Below are 23,318 nucleotides of genomic sequence, written 5' to 3'. Positions count from 1 at the left end.
TGATTCTGATTCTAGTGGAACCGGGTCATTAGTGTTTATTGATGATGTGGCTGCTGATAGAAGAAGCATGATGAATTCTGAAGTGTACAGGCTACACTCTCTGCCCAGAAATAACCACATGCTGCAAAACCGATGGACTCGCTCTTCACAGTTCAAATGGATAGTGACCCAAAGCATACGGCAAAAGCAACCCAAGAGTTTCTCATGGGAAAGAAATTTGATATTTTTCAATGGTAAAGTCATTCACCTGATCCCAACCTAATACTTTTTAGTTATTAAACAGAAAACGGAAGGCAGAGAGATCCACAAACTAGCACTAATTAAAGGAGGTAGCAATAAAGACCCGGCAGAGCATCTAAAAGCTCTAGAACCCAAGGACATCACCCAATGTCCTTGGGTTCTAGATTCAGGCCGTCTTTGACTGCAAAGAATTTTCATCCAAAAAAAATCCCCATATTTCAAATTGTGTTACTTCATCCAGTTACATTTGAGCCTCTGAAAATGCAATATTCCTAAACAGTTAATGTCTGCACTCAATTTTACACTTCAATCACATCTTGACTGTTCAATTTAAAATCAACTGTGGTGGTGTACAGTGGCAAAATTACAAAAAATGTGTCCCTGTCCAAAAACTTATGGACCTGACTGTATCGTAGAGATAGCAGAACTTCTGTGTTTACAGTTCCAATAAAGAACCGCATATGATTCATTTAAGTACGGGCGTCAAAACTAATAAACGGAAAATGCAAACTCAAGCACTGGCAGTGTTTAATTCTATGAAAGCTGTCCTTTAACATTTTATACCAAAGTGTGGGTCAAATTACTGTGAAGCTGAGTGGGAATGACATTACTCAGTGATAATGGCTGCTAGTGTGACCATCACAGATGAAGCACAAATCGGGTAACAGTGGTGATCTTTGACTGTCAAAATAAATTAAAAGTGATTGAATTTCGAATAATAAGGCTTTTAGATTTGTTTTTCAAATGGCCGCATGTTCCCAGTTGTCAGTTCAATTGACCAAATTCCTGGTTTCCCCGTCTGTAATCATATAGCAGCCAAGCACAAAGAAGACATTTCACGTTTTGCTCTGTAAAGTTAGAGAATGGGATAAAACTGCAAACAAAGGAATCTGTCAGCATTTTCTCTGCTTTTCTATCCTATCTTACTTCACTAACATGCTTCAGTCACTCAGGAAAATGTGGAGGAACGAAGTATCACATTTAACGCTGTTTATCCCATTTGAAAAAATATGCCCATATCATATTGATGTAACTTTTATTTTTCATTACTGAATATAATAGCTTCACCCTGACAAGCTGCTGTGCTGTTGCCGTCTGGAAGATTGGATGACAAAGGCTTTTTACTAGCAAATAATCATCTGGTGGAGATGATACTGGAAAATGCTGTCAAAACATAATCAAGAACTGAAGTGGGGGGAGAAAAATACAGTCAACGACGTCTGACATTCACTCAGACAATAAAAATATACTGCAGACAAATACTGTGTGCTCTTCATATAAAATAAAAACATTCTGATCTGCTTAAAGGGGGAAAGGAAATGCTGTATGCTTTGGATACACCGAAAAGGAAAATCACTAAGTGACAGATCTGCGTAAACCTGAGGCTCTGCTGCAGACATGAGTATTGGTGCACTATACTTGGGAAAAATCTTCCACACAACGGCAACATTTAAAGCTGTTTGTTATCGCTATGTGTCATTTACCGACTCCTTTAATGAAATGTCAACAAAGAGAGGGTGCAATTAGGCCCAGACACAAAAGTCCATAATTTAAAATTCAGTCATCACCCAATCACTCAAAAAGGGGGCCTTCAAAGAAGCAACCTCAGTTCCACTTGCCTCGAAGTAGATGGTGATAATTTTAAAAAATGAAATTCACGATTTAGCCCAGAAAATACATTTTAAACGATTCTCCATCTTCGCTGTATTATCTCCCCCCGCTCCCTCTTCTCTGCATTGATAAGGCGATCCACAGACCTATAACATGACCCCACGCCTCGATTTCACCGTGAAACCCCGTTGTCTCTATCTCGTGGTTTGATCCAGTATTGCAGCAGGTAGGCTGTGGATTTCATAGCTCTTGCATCAAAAGTGTGTTCTACATGCACGGGACAATTAAGAAAAATAGAAAGAAAGAAAGAAACCAACGTGTCCGAGGAGAGAAATCAGACACGCATGCTGGAAAAATATCTCGCTGTGTAAATAAAATAACGCCTTGCTACTTTGTGTCCTTTAATGTGCGAACAGTCCTGACAGATCCACTTTCACAGTGAATCAGTGCGCAGTGTGAGGACGCGTGCAGCGGGCAGACTGTCAGTCCTCTCCACCCTCCCATTGGCTGCAGGATGCTCGGTGTCTCTCCAGTTTCCTTAATTCTCAAAAGCTACTGGAGCTGACGGAGGTTTACGATGGATCGCGAGAGGGGGCTTCACCTGTAGATATTTCATATTAACCTGTGATTCAAAATTGAGAGAGGGGGATTAAAAAAAAACTAACACCTCTTTGGAAGTAAATGTTTTTCTATTGGATTTTGCGTTGCTGAACAGTTGCTGGAAATAACTTCACTATCACAGTTTTGCGGGCGGGCTGTCGCCTCCTGCTCCGGTTTAACGGGATACCGTAAGCTGTATGGAGGGATGTCGGCATGGCTTGCACCAGGAGAACCAAAACTTTGGTGTCCACATGCGTGATACTGAGCGGTATGACCAACATTGTTTGCCTGCTCTATGTCGGATGGGTTACTAACTACATCGCCAACATTTACATCAAGGTCCCGATGCCTTTACCGGAGAGAAAGTTAGAAGGGGACAAGCGAGGTGACACTCTCCGGATCATGGAGAGGCTCGATCGGCTGGAGAATGTGGTCAACCAGCACATTCATGGTAAAACCTGTTATTTTAACGCGCTTCTGGATGAAATAATCCTTCTGTTTTACATATAGTATCCGAGCTATCCGCACTCAACCATGTGAAAGTTTAATTTTTGTCACATAAAGGTGTGTGGTATTTGAAAGTGCGTTGTGCCTGGGGGAATAGATAGAGCAGGAACTTCTTTTGTCTGTTCACGATCAGGTTATTTAGAGGGTGTAATAAAGGACAAAGAAAAGCTGCAGGTTTGCAAAGGAGTGCAGCGAGGCTCTAACCTATATGACAGTAATACAGCACATATACACACCATCTAAATAGCTGCATGTATGGGAATTTCATTGTAATAAACAGATAGAATACAATAAAGTCTGATCAGCATTTTCTCCTTTTTTTTTACGCACAGAGAGTGAATCTTCATTAATACTGTCAAACACGGGATTGTATCTTTTTTTCGTTTATTTAGGTGTTGTTTATTATGTACAACGCGGAATGTTAATAAAACGTTTCTTCTTAGAGAGCCAAAATCCAATAAAACGTTGAGCGCTGCCAGCGTTAAAATACAACAGCACGACAGGATATTTCACATCTGCATTAAGTCTGATTATGTGCATAAGAAACTTGCAAAGAGAATTTCTGGATCTGCTCTTTTATTCTACGTCTGAATGAAACGGAGTTAAACATTAAACAGTCGAAACAAAAAGTAAGTCTTTTCTCCTGAATCACGTTTGACTTGAACTTGACCTGTTCCTACACTTATAGGAATGCCGGGAATCCTTTTGGTCAGATTCCTTGCTGGCATGCAGTTTCTTTATGCTTGATCGCACATGGTTAATTTTCGTCCTCTCCCTGTCTTTAAAAGAGCTATTCTTGTCGTCACAAGGGGGGCTCGTTTTGGTCAGGTCCCAATTTGAAATGGCACAGAGCTGCTGCAGAACTGAAATGCAGACAGAAATCTACTCATGCTTCTTTGAGCAATAAGACTCTGTGCTAAGCTTGGGTAAACATTCCTCCTGGAGGCAGGTTTCCATTTCAGCTTGGCACCCATAGGCATCTGCAGGAGCTTTGTTGAGTTGCCCCCGGTGACTTGCCTCCAAAGTACACGTTTCAGCTATTTCTGTTACTCTGACTGAAAAAGATAATATGTGACATTGCCACTGCTGCTGCGATTCTGCTTCTTATTAACCTTATCACCCAACCTATATAAATTATGCTGCTTACACGGAAAAAGACTCGGTCTCTAGAATCACCCGTACTTTATTTTAAGCTGCTTTTTGACAGAACGCACATGCAACATCTCAGTTCTTGGACTTTTTCCAGCTTTAACACACAGTTTGGCATATGGGGAAATGTGCTTATTCACCGTATTGCATTTGGTCAGATGAAAAGATCGCAAACCCTCCCATCTCGTTTATGTTTGGTAATAAAGCTAAGCTGCAAGAGTGCCAACAAGGAAAAAGCTCACCTTGCTTTGTGCAAAGATTAAAAAAAATATATCTGCCTGCAGCCCCTTTGAGGCTCACTAATTAACTTGTTATATATTGCTGAAATTACTGCACCCAGACCAATTCCCATGCACAACCCTCCATAAACCATAGCTTGTTTTCCTTCACTTTGGCAAGAAGTATGATGGTATTTGGAGGTATTCCGGGGTGCTGGTTGTTCAATTCTTTTTTTAACATTTGGACAAAGGCTTCCTGTTCGGATTTCTCTAAGTCAACGTGGCTTCTGGCTGTAACAGAAACAGGGGTATAGCTCCCTAAATGGATACTCCCTTTAAAAACAGGCTGTGGTTCATGTTCTTCTTACTGTCTTTTTGTGCTACTTTTAAAACTAGGACAATCATCCTGTAATTAGTTTTAAAGAAAACGTCATGCATATCAAACATTTTCACGTCTCCATTGTTTCACCAGCTCCTGCACAGTCAGCCAGCATTATTATTGTCTGCTTTGGGGTTTTTATTTTTAGTTTTTGAACCTGTTTCCAGGCCCTTGTCATAAACTGCAGAGACAAGACAGAGATAACGTTAATAGCAACAGTAAGTCTCAGTGCTTGTCATTTTTTAAGAGTTCGGGACCAGAGTGTTGTTGTTGGAAGCAAAAATCTGTTGGGGCTAATGCTGGGGGAGCCTGTTGAAGCTGACTCAGTCAGAGCACATTTGCAACAGTAAAAACTGTAACAGCAAAATGACCCATCATTCTAAGTGCAAGCCATATTGTCTGGATTTCCCCGATAATTGCTTTCAATGGATCTGCAGCAAATGTAGACCCATAATCTGAGTGCATATGTGGCCAACAGCGTCCTCAGAAAAAGAGCCAGAGAGTCATTAGTGCACTTTTGACATCTCTAAAAATACATTTCCTTTCTGTACGATGATTTGAGACAAATGCAGAAATGGTATATTTTCACTCTTACACTCTTCAGTTTAGTGCTGCGACTTGAGTCATTGTACACTAGTCACACAGCCACCAACTGTATATGCACTTAGTTTCAGTGCAGCGGAGGCCGACATGAGCCCTCACACCAGAGAGCATTACCGCATCCGAGAATGAAACATTTATTGCAGCTGACTCACTGCGGACAGTCAAGAGAGATGTCTCTGGTGTCAGCTTCGCTCTCAGGGATGAGACAGAAATATTCCAATATGTGATGAAGTTAAGTGGCCTGTTACCAAGATAAAGCATCATGGAAACAGCATGTTAAGCGGCTGAACTCTTTCTTTTATTAAGTAGAGTCAGCCGAGGAGAGTTTTTTCGAATGGCTGGACCGAGCACGTTCACACGTCTGCCATGAGAGCTGTTCGCTGCACTCTTTCCTTTACGCTACCAAGACCCAAAACTCAAGGGCAAATGCTGCAGCTCCATGTGTGACAGTTTACAGAGCATTTTGTCAAGTCGTGCTACAAAATGTCTGATAAACCTCTGGAATATACAGTTAATGGAGCACTCCACTAGGTGTAATAGTCAAGCTTTTTTTGCTCTGTGTACATTTACATATATTTGTAATTCTTTATTAAAATAGGAGGCATCAGAATTCCACATATTTTTATTTGAAATAGTGCTCATCACCTCATTTTGTCTTATTTTTTGCTGCTTTTTGTTGTTGATCTGGGTGACAAACTGTTGCATTGTTATCATAGCAGGAAAAAAATAGCACTGAATAGCACTGCAGCTAAGAATTATATTCTTGAAATCATTTTGGTTCTTTGTTAAACCATTAATGAATTGTTAAAAAAACAGAAGGAGAAAAAAAAACAATTTCTAAGAATCAACGGGTGACATCTTCCAGTTTCCTGTAATTTGGGTTTTTTGTTGTTTAGTTTTTTTGGTATAAACAAAACAATGAGGCCAATTATCACAACTAAACAAACATAAATGCATGAGTGCATACCATAAAAGCTGTGCTGTTTTAACAAACTGCTGTTTTATTGCGACGGTGATTATGAAAAGATAGCCGGTTTCATAGCTTCATTTGACCTCTGAGGACGTACATTCATCTGATTGAACAGTCATGGAGCCTCTGTGAGCGAGGCATTAACGTAGTGGTGATTTAGCTGCAAATGATTGTGACAGCTCCCATGATGGCTTCAAGCAAATACTGTACACCCGTCAACTCAATTGAGAAGCTCAGTAAAAGAGCATTTCAGTTGATGCTCAGAGGACAGTTATAGCTGGCTGTTTATCTGATGTGATTTTCTCTGGGGAAAGTCGGTGCAGGCTGGAATAAACGAGTGAGGGTGAGAACTGAGAAAGGTGGGTGCATGTTTGTCTGCATGTGTCCAGGTGCTCGTGTGCTTGCTTGTGCAGGCTACGGCATGCAGCCCCGGCAAGAACAAGCTGCACTCACACATACTTGTGGATTCTCAGGACTTAAGGGCCAGTGAAAGAAAGCCTTGTTTCTTACAGAAGTTATGATAAAATATAATGACTGTGTTTGCATCATAAACAACAAGAAGACAGAAACATTTCTGTATTACTAAAAGAATACATATATATATATATATATATATGTGTGTGTATATGTGTGTGTGTGTGTGTGAAAACCTCCCTTTCTGGCTCACGTTGCAGAAACCTGTTGAAGATTGGTCTGTTTCTCTTTACCATTTAACTTCTTCTGAATCTGACTCACATTCATTTGGCAGCTCTGAGAGCTTGTTACTTCAGCAGAGACTAGTGAGGCAAACTACACAAATGGTGCGGCTGTTATGGTGGAGTGCAAAGCAGCTTATTTTCCTTATGGATATAGCACAATTTGAAACATTTTTATAGGTTGTGATGATTTTTTCCCAACATGTCATATACCGAAAGACAGATTAATGTACAAGCACCACTAGTACTACTACTACTATTAGTAGTTCATGTACCTTGACATATTGCAATCTGGCAGATAACTAGAGTTAGTGGGCATAAACTGAGTGGCTAATTAAGGTAATTGAGGGCAGGTGCTGGCAGGTTGAGGGGATTAGGACAGCGGGAACAGCTGAAGACTGCTGCTGGGTGGAGAGACTATTCGGCATCTGAAGTGGCAGGACAGGTTCAGACTGGCAGAGAATCATGATGAGCATTAGCGTTCAGAACCATTAAGGATGAAGATGGTGTTTTTGGAATTAGTAGAACTGTTGCAAACTAATGTGCCATCCACGATGAACAAAAACAGAAACAAAAAATGTGATTTTATTATAATATTTTTGCAAGAAAATGTCAGTGTTGTTTTACCCATTGTTCTCAAGCGCTGCCTTTGCAATATACTGAAGAAACACTGCTTGTAATTACTGTAGCAGGCTATTAAAGGGATCATTTTTCTTTCTAATATTGTCTTTTTTTCATTGGCTCCCTGTAAAATCTGGAATTTAATATGAAATCCTTCTCTTCACATGCAAAGTCTTGGATAATCAGACCTATCTTAAAGACCTCATAGTACCTTATTATCCTGATAGAGCACTTTTCTCATAAACTGTAGGCTTATGTGTCCTTCTTAGTTTCCAGAAGTAGAATGGGAGGCGTTTGCTCTCTGGTTTCTTTCTTGTAGAAAGAACTTCCTCTTGTATTGAATTCAAGAGACCAACGCCCTCCTTAGGCTTAAAATTTTACTTTTTTGTTCAAGCTTGTAGTTTGGGATAGATCAGGTGATTCTGAGCCCTCCCCTGCTGTTGCTGCTATAGGATTAGGCTGCTGGGGAATTTCCATGATACACACCACCTCTTCATGACACTGAAATTAAGGAAATAAACAATGCAAAACACCTTAGACAAAGCAATGCTTTGAATGAAATGTTAACACAATAAGAATGCTGGCAGGCTCATGTTTAACAGGTGCAACACCTACTGCAATTGCCATGTTCGTTTCATATAAGACAAAGGAATATATTTTCAAATGGTCCCCTTGAGGAAATTGGTCTATTGCATTTAGCCCAGTGTAGGTATTCTGATCAGGGTCAAATCCAGGACCGTTTTGCTGTGCATTGACTGTGGAAACTACAGAGCCACCGTGCTGCCTTAGCATGCCAAAAATCACTAATTAGCACTATAGTACCCTGCAGCTAAGGCTGAATGTCATTAATTTTTCAGGTATTTGTATCATGAACCACAGTAAATTAACTCAAAGGGATGGGAGTGAATAAATGTGACTGCACTCCAAACTCTACTTCCATAATAACTGGTTAAGATTCAGACTCTTTTCATTTCTATATTTCCAATACATAGAATTCAGCTGGGAAATAAACATGCCAGTGTGTTCCATTAAGTAATCTGCAGTATGTTCGATACTGCTTCAGAATTACTGCTAATATATCTCAGGTGTGGAGTGTGTGCATGGCATGTGCATGTTTTCCCTGTGCCTGTGTGCGTTCTCTCGGGTACTCCGGTTTCCTGCCACGGCAGCCCTGCACTGCATGTTAGGTTAATTGGTGGCCGCAGGTGAGAATGTGAGCGTGAATGGTTGTTTGTCTCTCCGTGTTGGACCGGAGACCTTGCTAAGGTGCACCCCTCCTCTTGCCCAATGACAGATGGGATAGGCTCCAGCCCCCACCCATGACCCTGAATTGGATAAGCAGTTAAGAAAAAGGATGGATGGTGTCTCGGGTGTTTCTGTAGTTAGTTATACCTTTTGTGCAAAGTCAATAGATCTGTGACGAGCTAATATCGGTCTGGCGCTGCTGTAAAGATTTTGTGATTTAAAAGAATATTTGTTTGGGGAATATTGCAGTTTTGGTAGGCTGGCAACATTTCATGATTTTTTTTTAAGTAAGCAGCCAGGTAGGACACTCGGCACATTTAGAGAGACATGAAAATGCAAGTGCTTATAGTAGCTCCAGCCCTTTCAATATGTTTTTTTTTTTCTTTTTATGAATAGATCATGACGCAGAGATGGTGCTTCTTAGACTTCACCATCTGTTAAAATATAGCAAAGAGGATTTTACTGCATGACTTTATCTTAATGCACAGAGCTTAACAGTGCTTCATATTGTACTGTAATGTAACTGTGGCTCTAAACATTCTGCTGTAGATTTATTACAAGTCTGATTCATCTGTCAGCACTTGCTGTTCGCAGCCTGTAGGCAGGGCTGCAGACAGTGTGTGAGAGCAAGATGTGTGAGGAGTGGGAATATAAAACAGGAGAATATTCTGGGTGGTAATTCCAATAAATCGAGACGCTATTGAAACACAGGGATATTAATCCACTAGAGAGTCTTTGGTAATGAAAACAATTAATTATTTTGAATCCAGAGGGCTAATATGTTAAAGTAAGTAAAGCCCTCTTACAAAAAAGGTCATCCCTTGACAATTTATCCTAAATTGATCAGTTCACTTTTGCAAATGTTCTCAGTGTTGTTTTTTCCCCGCTGAATTTGAAGTCGCAGCTAAATATGAAAACAATCCATGTAAGTCAGATGGAAATCTGATTTTGCTCTGACTGCATGGGATTTACGTTACGGCCCCAGCTGACAGTAACCAGTTTATCTTTATATATTGATATACAATGATTTATTGATAAGAACCTCCTTCCCTGGAGCTGGTTATGTAAACATAATAAATATTCTCACAGGATAAACATAAAGATGCATTGTGTGATTTCTAGAACGATGTGCAATGAAAGTCTTTTCTCCGGAACACATTTCTGATAACCAGATGTTGTCGTCCTACAGTCAGTGGAGTAGTTATTTGCTGTCAGCAGAATGAAGCCCTAGATTAGCACGCTAGATGTGATCCTCAAAGTTGTCAACACCACATTTATAAGAATTTAATTAGCAAAAATAAACACAGGGTGTTTTGTGAGAACATGCATGGACATAACAGAAATGTATCTGTGTTAAAGCATCTGCAAAATGCTCAGGGCAAAAGACGATGAGAGCATCAGCAAAGCATTCAAAGTCAATCCATGGACTGGAAAGCATCAGCTGTTTCATGGTTATGTTTAGGCAACCCAGACCTCTTATATAAATCTGGGCCCTGGCATCACAGTGAGGTGAGACTCTTTATTTTGCAGAATAATCATAAATCAGTATTTGTTTGAAAAGAAAGTGGTACAAGAATGCACCATCTGGGTTTGTCCTCAAAGTATCTTCTAATCCACTGTAAATGCTTCAGACCTCCGTGCTTCACATTCAGCGTATATCAGCAAAGGCAGCAACAGCGGAGAACAAATTGAAGTGTTTTGTTGCACTATGCATTCAAGATTTGTCAGCAGTCATTTTTTTTCTCACTCCTCTGCACTTTTTCATAATTAATGGCACTAAGTGAGGAAGTATGCGTTTCCAACACAGCTATGCCATTATGCATGGAATGTTTTTATCTGCTATATAAACAAGATCTGTCATTTTCTCATGTAGTGTCTCTTCGACTCCTTTTTGTTAGATTTAATCTGAAAGCATATATCTTAAGATTTCTGAAATTATCCATATCCGTGCTTTTATGTTTGCCTAGCTTTGGTATGAGACTGCCGACATTCAGATGATACTTTTGGGTTTATATTAAAGTCAAAATACGAACGCTTTCATCAGAGCTAAAACAGACAATCAAATACATAAATCTCTGTCTGTTTTAGCTCTCGTCCCTTCAAACCAAATTTCTTTTGACAAAGTTCTGTGAAAAAGTATTTGCCTCCTATCTGATTTTTTTAATTTATCTTTATTACACGTAAATGTTCAAGATTCAATCAATTTCAATACTAGTGAAACATAACCCATAAGTAAATACAAAATGCCATTTTGAAATGATTTTATTTATTAAGGGGGGGGAATTTGTAAAATAAATAAATAATTGAACTTTATGTTTGTGTCCCGCTATATCTGGCATAAAACTAACACAGCATTTCATAGAAAGTCATACCAAGAACACGGTGGTAAAACATTAAATATTAATTGATCATTTTAATAATAATGTCATCTCTGCACACAGTCGTACAAAAGAAGGGCAGATTGTGAAGAAAATTGGTTTGAGCTGCTGGTGCTGCTGGTGCATACAGCGTCTGGCTTGTGTTCACCCACCAACACCCATCTGCCAGCTGCCTGGATTTGCTTTTATGAACCATGTGGACCTGCATGCAGTGTGTGGCCTCCATGGCAAATCTATAATATGCTGGCCATGTGTGCACTCAGTACACAAAGCCAATCTGCTCACACCTTGACTGAAACTTAGATTAAAGTTCCGTTAGCCAAATTTAAATAGTGTTAAATATTTTTCATGTGTTATAAATATGCATTTTTTCTCCACTCAGCACATCTTTGCCCTACATGTTAGTGGACTCTATCTGTCAGTATTTGATTTCTCTTTATTGGGTCAGCTGATGTTGCTGATGTGAGACAATGACGGGGACAGTGTAGATGGATTATAGGGTGAGACTCGAGAAGATAGAAGTGAATTACTGTGGCCTCAGAAAGAGATTCATCATCAGCTCACTATAATTGAGATCCTCTATCAGAATACATTTTCCCAGGCTTCACTCACCATTAATCCATCACTGATACAGACAAATTTGAAACTGTAGTTGTCCACCACATAGTGCCACACTGATGGAACAGACAGTTCTCTAAATATCAAATGGACATGATCATTTTTTCTTAAAATGTTCCATTTTTTGTTCCAAAATACATCCTTTAAAACTCCAGCAAAGTGCTGAACAAGAAAGACTCTTTCCTGCTATTTCTAATAATCATTAAAAATAGTCACTGCAAATCTTTTGTAATCTCAAAGTGTCAAGGCTGGATGATTCTAAAATGGCATTCAGCTGTATTACCAATGACACTTGAGTCCATCTACAGTTTTTATGTCTCTAATAGTTCATGCACCACTCTAAATTCCAAACAGAAAATGTGGAAATTGATGTAGAAAGCTTAATCTAAATGTGTTTGTTTCCACTATTAATTTGGAGAACAATGAGCATCCTTATCATTCCACCCAGATCTGATATTTTCTGTCTCAGTTCATTTGTTATACACATTCATACCCCTACACTAACTTCTGCTCACCTCTCCTGATCACTTGATTCCCCTCACATAAACTCTCATCACATCTCTCCATCTCGTCATTCACTCCCTGGTGTAAATATATTTTGTCCACTTCCAATTACCCTCTGCCAAATTGCCTGTGATGCTTTTCAAGTTGTAGCTTTCATGTCTTTTTTTGTCTTTGGCATCCTGACAGTCTTTTGGACTCTGCCTTTTGCCCGTTAATGCTTTTGGTCTCTTGATATTTTAGCCTGCCTGCTGACTTTGCCCCTTGCCCCTTGTCCCCATATCCTGCTTGTGCATGCATTACTTTTCACAAAGGTGAAGCATCTGAACTTTTGGAGTCCCTTGTTCTCTGAGCTGTCAGGTTTTGGGGGTTTTTCCCTTTCTCTCATAAATGTTCATCTCCTCAATAGATTTAGAAGTCCCATCGCTTCATGTGGGCTTATAGCATGAGATTTCTGCTGAGTCACTTCCATCATATTGTATTCTGTTTTTCAATCTCTGCCAAGATGCAATGTTGAGTTTGTTCATTAAATTGACAGTATTTGTAAATGCAGTCATGGCTGTCATCTTCACAGTCTTTCTAAAAATGACATTGTGACAAAATCACAATTGACATAAAATAATAACAGAAAAGACAGAGAAGATACTTAGTAAAATCCAGTCATTAATCACACGCTGTAGTTTTATATTTCCAGTTGTTGCTCTGAAAACTGGGCATGAATTGCAGAGAGATATAAATTAGTGTACAGCTGTGTATAGAAAAATGGAGAGAAAATATCACATTTGTGAAGTATATTTTTCTGCTGTGATATCTCTGCTACCTGTGCTTTTGCTGTTGTCTTGCAGTATGTCTTGACATAGTTGTTACACTGTTAACATCTGAAGTGAGATCCACCTCCTGTTCTGAAGCTTTTATGTCTCTGTTGAGGCTTAAATCACTGACAGAAACTTCACATTATGCCCCACAGAGATGAAGAGATTGTAAATGTGCTTTACGTCAACATTTTTCATGCCACTCACCTTTTCCACATATCAGTTCACTCATTTTCTTAACTTCTTATTCAGTTCAGGGTTGTGGGGTTGCTGGAGTCAAAATCTCAGCTGACACTGGGTGAGAGAAAGTTTACACTCTGTCCAGGTCATCGGTCTATCATAAGGCTAACATAGAGACATAGTTATTCACTCTGTTATCTATTCTTACTTTAGTCTATGAGAGGAAGCCAGAGAAAACACAAGCAGGCACAGTGAGAACATCCAAACACAGAAACACCTCAGATGACCAGCATGTTCTTCTTATTTAAGTGTAAATTACTGCAAAAAATGGAAACACATTTGTCCCATGTAAGATTGAAACTATAATCTGTTAACACTGTAAATCCCAGAAAATTAAAATAATTGCCAAAAAATGTTTTTTTATTCAGCTGGAGTGTACAGAACCTTTTGACAGTTAAAATAATAACAATAAATTCAATATTAATTTGCATATATAAGTTTTAATTTGTATCATTTTCATTACATCAAGTTTATTGAGGAAAAAAAATCCCACTGATGATCATGAATCAAATCAAAGTATTAATTTGTTTAAAGTACTTTAGTTCATGTTGTGAGACTCTTTTGGTGAAAATGAGACAAAATGCAGAAATTGTGAAAATGACTTAATCATATTAGTTATGTTTTTTTTTTTTATCAATCTAGCTTTATTCATAATGCATTAAATGACAGCAAGAGTCGCAAGGTAAAGACTACTGTAAGGTAAAGACCCTGCATCATTCTGGAGAAAACCACAACAATCAAACAACCACCTATGAATAAGCACTGGTGCTGGTGGGAAGGAAAAACTCGCTTTTAAGAGGAAGAAACCTCGGGCAGAACCAGGCTCAGAGAGGGGTGCAACAGGTTGTGGGAGGAGAGGGAAAAAGATGAGATGAGATGACATCACATGGCACATGAATTTCTTTGGATTTTGAGCTGTTCTTTCCAAAATGATTTTAAATGGATCATTCTTAGCTCTGCCTCTTATTTCTTTCATTTAAATTATTGTCTGATATTTTATTGACCTTACAATTAAGGGATTGTCAGTCAATATAATAATTATTTGCAGTCTGAGTGTAATTGTTCTAGTCAGATTATTTTTTACTCTTAATGCCATGAATACTGTTTTTCTACAGCCTTTTTCAAATGCATACTTAAATGCATAGTTTAATCTTAAGCATAATGTAAGTGAATAAATTAGTTTTTCCATTAGTCTTTAGAAAAGAAAATTACTTAAGGAATTGCATTCACTAACATTCAATATTACTGCCTGATGTGTATAGGAACAGTTTTACCTACATATACACAAAAGACTCAAAAGTAAACAAAAGATTGTTTACTCCCCTTCTGTATAAAGCTTTAAACAGGATAAACAGTGAAGACACACACACTCACTAATTCCCCCTCTGAAATAAACAATACAGAAGCAGATTTGGTCACGTTATGAGGCAATTGAAGGCCTGAAGCTCTGTACCAGCTTCCCTTGCCTGTCTGAGTGTCTTCCTGGCGCAAGTGCAAGCTATCAAATGCACACAAATGCCTCCTGAATGCTAATGCTTTACATAAAAGTAGAACTGATGCTGTTCAAGGTGGTAAATATCATTTTTATTTACCACCTTTAAACATGTATGGAAATGAAGTCATTAGAATCAGAATCAGAGTCATCTTTATTTGGCCAAGTGTGCACACAAACAAGAAATGTGACTCCTCAGGTTCGCTTTGCATTTCTTTTTTTGGCATACAAAAAAAGAAATGTTTTTTAAAAAGCAATATACTGTATACACAAGGAGAACATAAATATGAGGAGAAGATAAAAAGTAAGAAAAGTCTTAAGAAACTACGCAACTTTTTGGAATATATTGTTGTTTGTTGTTCATTTTACAGGATGTCCCAGCTGCACTGTAGCCTGAGAAGATTTAAAGTTACTTGCATAACAAATCTGGGACCACTTCTTTATAGGACCTTCAGTTATGGGTGGCAGTGATTAGCACTGTTGCCTTAAAGGAAGAAGGACCTGGGTTTGAACCTCACAAATGACTGCGGCCTTTGTGTGGAGTTTGCGTGCCTCCCTGTGCCCACACAGGTTTTCTCTGGCAGCTCTGGTTTGTCCCACAGTCATGAGACATGCTCTTTAGACTAAACTGTGATTTCAAATTGACTGTGAGACCTGTTGTCTGTCTGTATGATGTCCTTGTCCAAGGTGTATCCACCTTTCACCCTACAACAGCCCATCCACCCGAAAATGGGTGCATGGCCCATCAGTTATCATCATCACTTTCTGTATGTTCATCTAATGTGGAAGGTATGGAGAATATATGGTCACAGAAAAAGAAAATGTCTTCATTTATTAGTCACGTTTTCTAGGAAGAGCACTGAAAGCCATGTTAAAAAATAAAAAAGCTATCTTGCCTTGCAGGGTGTAAATGCTGATAAAACTAACTCTGCTTTTTTGTCCCACTTCTTTTACAATCGTTCTTGGGAAGCTTTTAGATCTTCTGACACAACATGACAGGGCATTCGGCTGTCAGGCAGAGTACAGAGGCCAGCAGCTGCCATCAACAACAAACCAGCATCCTGTCTGTCTGGCCTGAGGTGCAAACCAGCACTTTGCAAAAAAAAAAAAAAAAAACTGCCATGTGCTTTTGTGTGGCATCTGCTCTGTGGTGATAAGGACTGAAGTCAGTTGTTTCACTTTTTGCTTCAAAGCACATAGTTTTAGAGCTAATTATATCTCTCATTGTATTGTTGCTGGAATTAATGTTTAACCTATATGTTCTGCAGAAGAGTTATGACTCTTGATAGTGTGAGTGTGAGGCAGAATGTAAGGCTTTATTCAAAGTGATGTGTGAAATGCAGGAGCACATCTGCTCCCCTGCGATTACAGAATTGAAACACAAAGCACCTATGTTCATATTTTTTTTCTTCTTTCTTTTTTTTTTTTACCGAGAGCTGACTTTGGCAGCTCTGCTGTATCTGCAGCCTCAGGTTGAACATATGGACTTGCTGGACTTCTCAGTGATCGCTGTCATTTTGCAGGCTGAAACGCTGCCTTTGTGGCTCCTGTGAAGAACATTTAGGCCACTACAGTTAGTTGGCTGGTGGGTTTAACAGAAGCAGCTACATCTGTCCATTGCCTGAAGTTGCAAACAGCCAAAATATTTTGCTAACCCAAACCCAAGCATAGTGTATTTTTTGGTGCATTTAAGTATCTGAGAAGCATTGTGCATGCATTTTATTTTTTTTTATGCATTTATGTACTTGCTGAAAAAGAAAAACATAACTTCCACATGGTCTGTGGGGATATAACATGCATTACCACCATACAGTGCAACTAATAATGCCAGCACTCAGTGTCTGAAACTGTGTTATTTCCTTTCAACTTTTTAATTTATGCAAAAAAAGCTTCAGTGTTATATTAACTTACAGTATCCTAATTTATAGTATTACTTAGATTAGATTAGATGTATTTCTCCCTCTAATAACACCGGACATATTCACAGTCCATGAGATATTGTTGCAGCTTTAGTCATTTTTCACTAGCAGCCTTTTCCACTAAAGGTTTGATAAACCTCATTATTGGCCTTTACCTTGTTTCTTCACCCTTAACGAGAGATATGAAAGGTGCAACTCATATAGCCAGCTGGTTCTGCAAAAAGACAGCCCGAGGCCATTTCTTCATGAATAAGCATGCCAGTTCATACTTGCGTCTGGACAGTGACGCTTTATGTGAGGTTAATGACTCTTATGATTATGCATGCATTACACTGGGTGCCAAATCTGACTCCATTTTCCCTTTTGACCTATGTTTTGCTCCTTCTGGGCATTTTAAAGGTGGATAGACTACAAGCAACACAGTTAAAGTAATATTTGTATTTTAAAGTCAATAACATGAATGCAGCACAGCTGAATCCTGTAGCAATCATTTTGTCCTCTCTATTTTTTATTTTCCAGCCTCTGTGTCACCTTTCTTCAATAACAAATCAGCAGTTGATTGCTGTACAGACATTGTCATATTCATCAATAGGGGAGTATTGTTGTAAAGTTGTTCTCAACCAAGTATGATAAAGGCCTGACAGCACTGAAATAGGGTTGTTTTGGGTTTTTTGCCAATCACTGCGCCATCTGATTTATTGACCTCAGTCACAAAACATAACAAGCAACGGTTTATTGTTCAGCTTTGACAGAAAACACTTCATTTCACACTTTGTGTTCCACCCCTGCCACCTTTAAAACATTTAAACACTATGCTGTTGTCAAAAAAATCCAGTTAAATTCTTAATTTCCAATGATTTTTGTGTTTCTGAACCATCAGTCCAAGTTTTTGTCCTGAATTTTGTTGAAGGATTGCATTTTTATTACAAGCCGTAGCTCTAAAATTGAGGCGTGAGGAGAAATTAAGAAATATATATACAGAGATATGAGATAAAAAAGAAACCTCATGGGGATCTTTAAATATTCTCTCCAATAAAGGCAAGGGCAAACAACAAATAAGGGCACTGAGTGAAGTGAAAACCAAGGGTGGGAGAAGTCGACAAGGAGAAACATGTTTGATTCAGTCTCTATAAAACTGCAAAATGATATAAAATTAAAGTATATCAAAGCTAAAGTGCTTTTATGTTTCACTTCACATAAAAGTGGTTAGAAATAAGTGACAATTTGAAAGTTGTTCTTTAAGATAAACATCTGAGTCTTCATGTTGTTTGTGTCTGGCTGGTGAAAATATCACAGAGGATCTAAGGCACAAAGCAAAGAAATTCATTTAAAAAGCCTAAATAGTGGTGCAATAAAAACTTGGCTGTATTTAGCTTTCAGTTAAAACAGTCCAGTGGGGATTCGAATGATCAGTTTCTCCATCATCAAAGAGTAGATTTTAGAAACACAGTCCTATACTACAGTTACAGTAGGGAAAACAGTGGTTGGAGAGCATGGTGCAACCAAAGTTTTTGCAACCTTGTGAACTTACAATCTTGTTTATTTTGAAGTGGTTGCTTCAAAGACGTGGAGTCAGTTCTGGGACTACTTGCAGTCAGTCTCAAAGCAGCTGTGACGTGTCAGTGTACGAAACTCTACAGTGAAGTTGTTTCCACATTTGCGTGGAGAGTGACAGGTCTTTGTTTCCAGCTGCAGACACAAATCCACTTTTGGGCTGAAGCTAGCAATTGCATGCAATCTGTTTGTGATAATCGGACGATTAGCTGTGATAGATTGCAAAATGAAAAATCTGTTGCTGTCTATGCACATGCAAAGTCTCTTAAAACAGAAATTCAAATAAACTACTTAGATTCAGAGTCCAGCAGAAAGTCATAGATATGAAACTGAAATTCCTCCACAAATAGTGACATTGTTGCTGCAGGATAGCAATTTAACCACAAAATGCCACATGCAGTCAGTAGCCTTGCTTTTATATAAGAATATAATCACAATACAACCATCTGGCAATGAGCTGAGTCAAGCCTCACATGCGAAAGAGACATGTCACAAGTGAGTTTCACTTGTTTCACAACCAATTGGTTGATTGTTGGCACTCTGTTGGTGTTTGTCCAGCAAGTCCAGCAAGTCCATTTGTTCAACCTGAGGCTGCAGATACAGCAGAACTGCCAATTTATCTGTGTCTGAGGGAAATTATTTGCAAACGTTTGATAATCTGTCTGAGAGTGCAGTTAGTACTAATCAGACAGTGATTGCTTGACGATAGTTTGCCTCTCACCATGCAACCTGTGCAGTCGCCTTATGATCAAAACTGGGCACTGGAACTACCTGCTATCTGTGACTGAATGCAAAAAACTTCAATGCAACAACTGATTTCTCCTAATCATAAGCAGGTTGGTTTTCAATGTTATTTGACATTAGCAAATTATTTAACCACATTACTCAATGAGGAAATTAGAAGGGAGTAACAAATTAATTGTGTAGCTTTCCGGTGACATTTGGGGGCTCCTGGGTTTGACAACATTATTTTAGTCTGTTTTTATCCCTCATCTGCAGGTAGCTCCTGCAGTTTGACCTCAGGTCTTTTTTCTTTTTCCAAAAAGAAATGGAGAGAGCCTTGACTGATCATTTTCCAATCCTTCAGCTTACTTGCAGAAGCTGATAATGGATAATTAGTTATCAAAGCTTAGGAGCTTTAGCCAGTCTAACCTATGAGCACGTTTTCTTTTGATATTTGTCTCAGTACAACATTGCCTCACATTCATAGACAGGAATGTCCTTCTCCAGCTTTCACTTCCCAGAGATGCACTTTATCCACTCTGCATGTAAAGATGCACAACAGTGAAGATGCAAGGAGCAGAGATAGTGGAGCTGGATGAGTTTAAATCCCCGGGGGTCAACCATCTAAAGCCTCGGACAGTGCACAAGAGAGGTGAAGAAGAGAGGGCAAGCAGGGTGGAGTGGGTGGAGATGAGTGTCAGGGGTGATTTGTGACAGAAGGATAACAGCAAGAGTGAAAGGGAAGATTTACAAGATGGCAGTGAGGCCTGCTATGATGTATGGTTTAGAGACAGTTGCATTAACAAAAAGACAGGAGGACGAGCTGGAGGTGGTAGAGCTGAAGATGATAAGATTTTCATTGGGAGTGAGTAGAATGTGCAAGAGTGGAAATGAGTATGTCAGAGGGATGGCTCAGGTTGAGCACTTTGGAGACAAGGTTAGAGAGGCAAGGCTGAGATGGTACTGGATGTGCAGAGGAGGGATAGTGGATATATTGGACAAAGAATGTTAACAATGGAGCTGCCAGTCAGGAAGAAAAACGGAAGAGTTCAGAGGAGGTTCATGGATGCAGTGAAGGACATGCAGAGGGTTGGTGTGACAAAGGAGGATGCGGGATGAGGGATATCATCAACACATATGGAAAATATGGAATGATGATCAATTGTTCTTGCTGGTGTGTTGGAAGCTGAAGTGGTGACATAGAGCTGCAGATGCACTAACATATCAGAGGGAGAGAAGGGTGATTTGCAACTTAAATAGAAGACTAAATTAGGACTTGTGCACTTGTGCAGGCTCTGATGTGCACAATTTTAATGCAATGTTCAGATGGTAGGGTGATCTATCTATAATGCTCAAATAATCTCAAACTGGTCTCTTGAACATAACAACAAGTTCACCGTCCTCAAGATGACCTCCACAGTCACCAGATCTCATTCCAATAGAGCACGTTTGGGATGTGGTGAAATTGGAGAGTCTCATCATGGATGTGACTCTCTGCAGCAACTGTCTGGTGCTATCGTATCAATATGGACCAAAGTCTCTTAGGAATGTTTTAGCACCTTGTTGAATCTATGCCACAAAGAATTAAGGCAGGTCCGAAGGCCTAAAGTAGTCTAACCTGGTTTCAGAAAGGTGTACCTAATAAAGATTCTAGTGAGTGTGTATCTGGCAGAGAGCTATCATCGCAGACACTAGGTTTCAAAAATCAGATTACAATAGAAGGCCAGATATATTCTTTTTAATCTTTTGTATGTAAACACTTGGCACTAGAGCAGCTCAGTATTTTTCCCAGACTAAAGGACAAAAAAAAATGCAACAATAGAAACTCAAGCAGATGTTTTCTTGTTCAGTTCCTGATCGTGGAGGTGTGAAGAGTGTCAATGCTATGCTTTTGTGTGCCATCATTTCATTCGAGTATAATCAGAAATAAAACCTCAAAACAAACCTCAGGAGATGAACAGCTTTTTGAATAGTGACTCGCTTCAGTAGCTCCAGCTGTTAGGTGACCTGTTCCATATTTCCATCAAAATTCCCCAAGTGAAAAATCAAGGAGCTCTCTACCTGAATAATTGATAAATACCCCTCACCAGTCGTCAACATAGGGCATGATCAAAAAATAAAACATGAAATAACGATGTCTGTATCTGCTGTCTAAATCCATGTAGACTTCATTGAATATAGAGCAGATATTTCTGTTTCTACATGCGGTCATTAAGAAAAAGACTACCTCTGTACTCTCAGTACAGTGTTTTAAATATTCTGTTGCTAGTGTGTCACAATCCTCCACATTTCCCAAGATCTTTCTGCATTCATTAAAAGAAAGTTTTTCACTGATTTGTGCTGGTGTAGTTGAACATTTTGGTACAGCTCTGCTGGAATTAGTTTTATTGCTTGAAAGATATTAAACAGTAAAATACTAAAAGAAGAAATTCTCTGAGAGTCGCTGACACACTGACATATGATGATTTATTGCTCAGCTATGTCAGTCCTTTGAGAAATAAAGTAATGAAAAAACAAAAAGTACGTAATAAAATTATGGTTGGTTGGTTGTAGATAGATTTTTTGGTTTTTGACAAATACAAAATACACCGCTTTTGCTTTTTAGCCACACTTGTAGCACTGCTGCCAATGTCAGTCAATGATTTGACTTTTTTTGTCTCCACACTTAAAAAGTTAAACAACTGTTGGATAGATAGCTCTGAAATACGTGCTAGATGAAGTGTACTTAGTTGGATTGCCAACTGGCTTTTCCTCTCTTGAGCCTTTTGAGTGAAAGGTATTAGTGTAATGACCAATTTTCCTGTAGAATTTGAGTTTGGTTGAAAGCATACCCCGAGAGTTTCCGTGGTTTCAGCAGAGTGTTGGAAAAACAGTGTTGGAATATTTCAGTCTGGTGGAGTGCATCGTGTTACTTTAAAGAGTCAAATTTCCAGTTAAGGATCAATTTATATCGTAAATGAAGCAACTTTAAAAAATAAAAAGTAAAACAAAAGTTAAAAATAAAATCAGACAGGAGTAAACAACATTAAAGAACAATGACAGGTCTCCCCTACTAACCTTCATATTTAACATTTATTTTAACACTTATTTTAAATTAAGTAATTCACATAATTTCAGAATAATCAGAAAATTTCATTACAATTTTTAAATCTGGTAAAATTCACATGACTGAATTTTAGTGTGCTTCAATAACTCATGCATTTGAGCTCATTCTCAGTTCTTTTTATATGTTGCAGGTTTAAATGTCATGTGTTCTTTTGTTCATACTTTCCATATATATTTATTCAAAGCATCCTTTCTGGGGTTAGTGTTTGGGACAGGAACATTTCCTGATTTTTCCTGTTTAAAAAAACACCTTGTAGAGGGTGTTTCTTTTCTGTTCTTTGTTTTATGAGTTATGAAGTCATTTTCCAAGATTATTTGTCTTCATAGGGAGATCTTTAGTTATGTAAATGAGCTAGTGAGTCTGTGGGTATTATTTGATTCTCTGATGTCACTTTTGCTTTGTAGATTTACTGGCTTGATCTATTAGTACTGGTTAAACAAATTAGGGGTGCAGACAGCTAACACATCATAGAAAGTAAATACATAGCTTATCTTGGGGAACTCATAATATATGCTAAGTGGGAGGACTTGAGGGACTTTTAATGACTTGCTAAAGAAAAACACTTCTAGGAGTAAGGAAAGTACACTGTAAACCCGAACAAGTTGACTGAACTTAAAACTTTTGTGGAAACCGATTACCTCAAAAGATTTAAGTACACAAACTCATCTCTTCTAAGTATGGGGGTACTCAAAATTTCTATATATTGTTAACCTAAAAATTTAAAATTATATTTTATATTTTATTAATTGAGCTTTACTCAAATACTGTATACTTTAATTTTAATATTTTTGTGTTTCTTGTAGTTTATTATTTTGATGCAACACAATGCAATTATATTACAACCTAAACTCAAATTATATGATTTTTAATTAAAAGATATTTATGTTTCAATGTTTGAGTGTAGACTACTCAAAAAAAAAGTACAGAAATTCAGTTACTTTACATCTTGTTTATTTAACATTTTTTCACAGAAACATCACAGATGTTTTTATAAAACCACTAACATGGACATGGGCACCATAAAGTGAGCATTATAAATTCTGTGTAGAACATTTAAATCACAAACGACGACATCAGTCCGAATTCTCAAAATATACAAAAATGCAAAAAAAAAAAAAAAGTCAAATACTAATCACC

The 23,318-nt window shown here is 38.4% G+C and overlaps 1 protein-coding gene across 1 annotated transcript in view; it reads left to right on the top strand.

Annotated features, from left to right (window-relative positions):
• The first annotated feature begins 2,455 nt into the window (after positions 1–2,455).
• The window catches only part of galnt18b (UDP-N-acetyl-alpha-D-galactosamine:polypeptide N-acetylgalactosaminyltransferase 18b), an 87,398-nt gene continuing 66,535 nt past the window's right edge, over positions 2,456–23,318 (top strand). Inside the window, exon 1 of the mRNA XM_031735928.2 lies at positions 2,456–2,902. Within this exon, the coding sequence (XP_031591788.1) occupies positions 2,665–2,902 (238 nt within the window). The 5' untranslated portion in view covers positions 2,456–2,664. The remainder of the gene's footprint in view (positions 2,903–23,318) is intronic.

This window comes from Oreochromis aureus, linkage group 1, assembly GCF_013358895.1.
Source record: "Oreochromis aureus strain Israel breed Guangdong linkage group 1, ZZ_aureus, whole genome shotgun sequence".
NCBI classification, from domain to species: Eukaryota; Metazoa; Chordata; class Actinopteri; order Cichliformes; family Cichlidae; genus Oreochromis; species Oreochromis aureus.
Note: the sequence above shows the minus strand (reverse complement) of the source record. Positions and strands in the feature narration are given on the sequence as shown.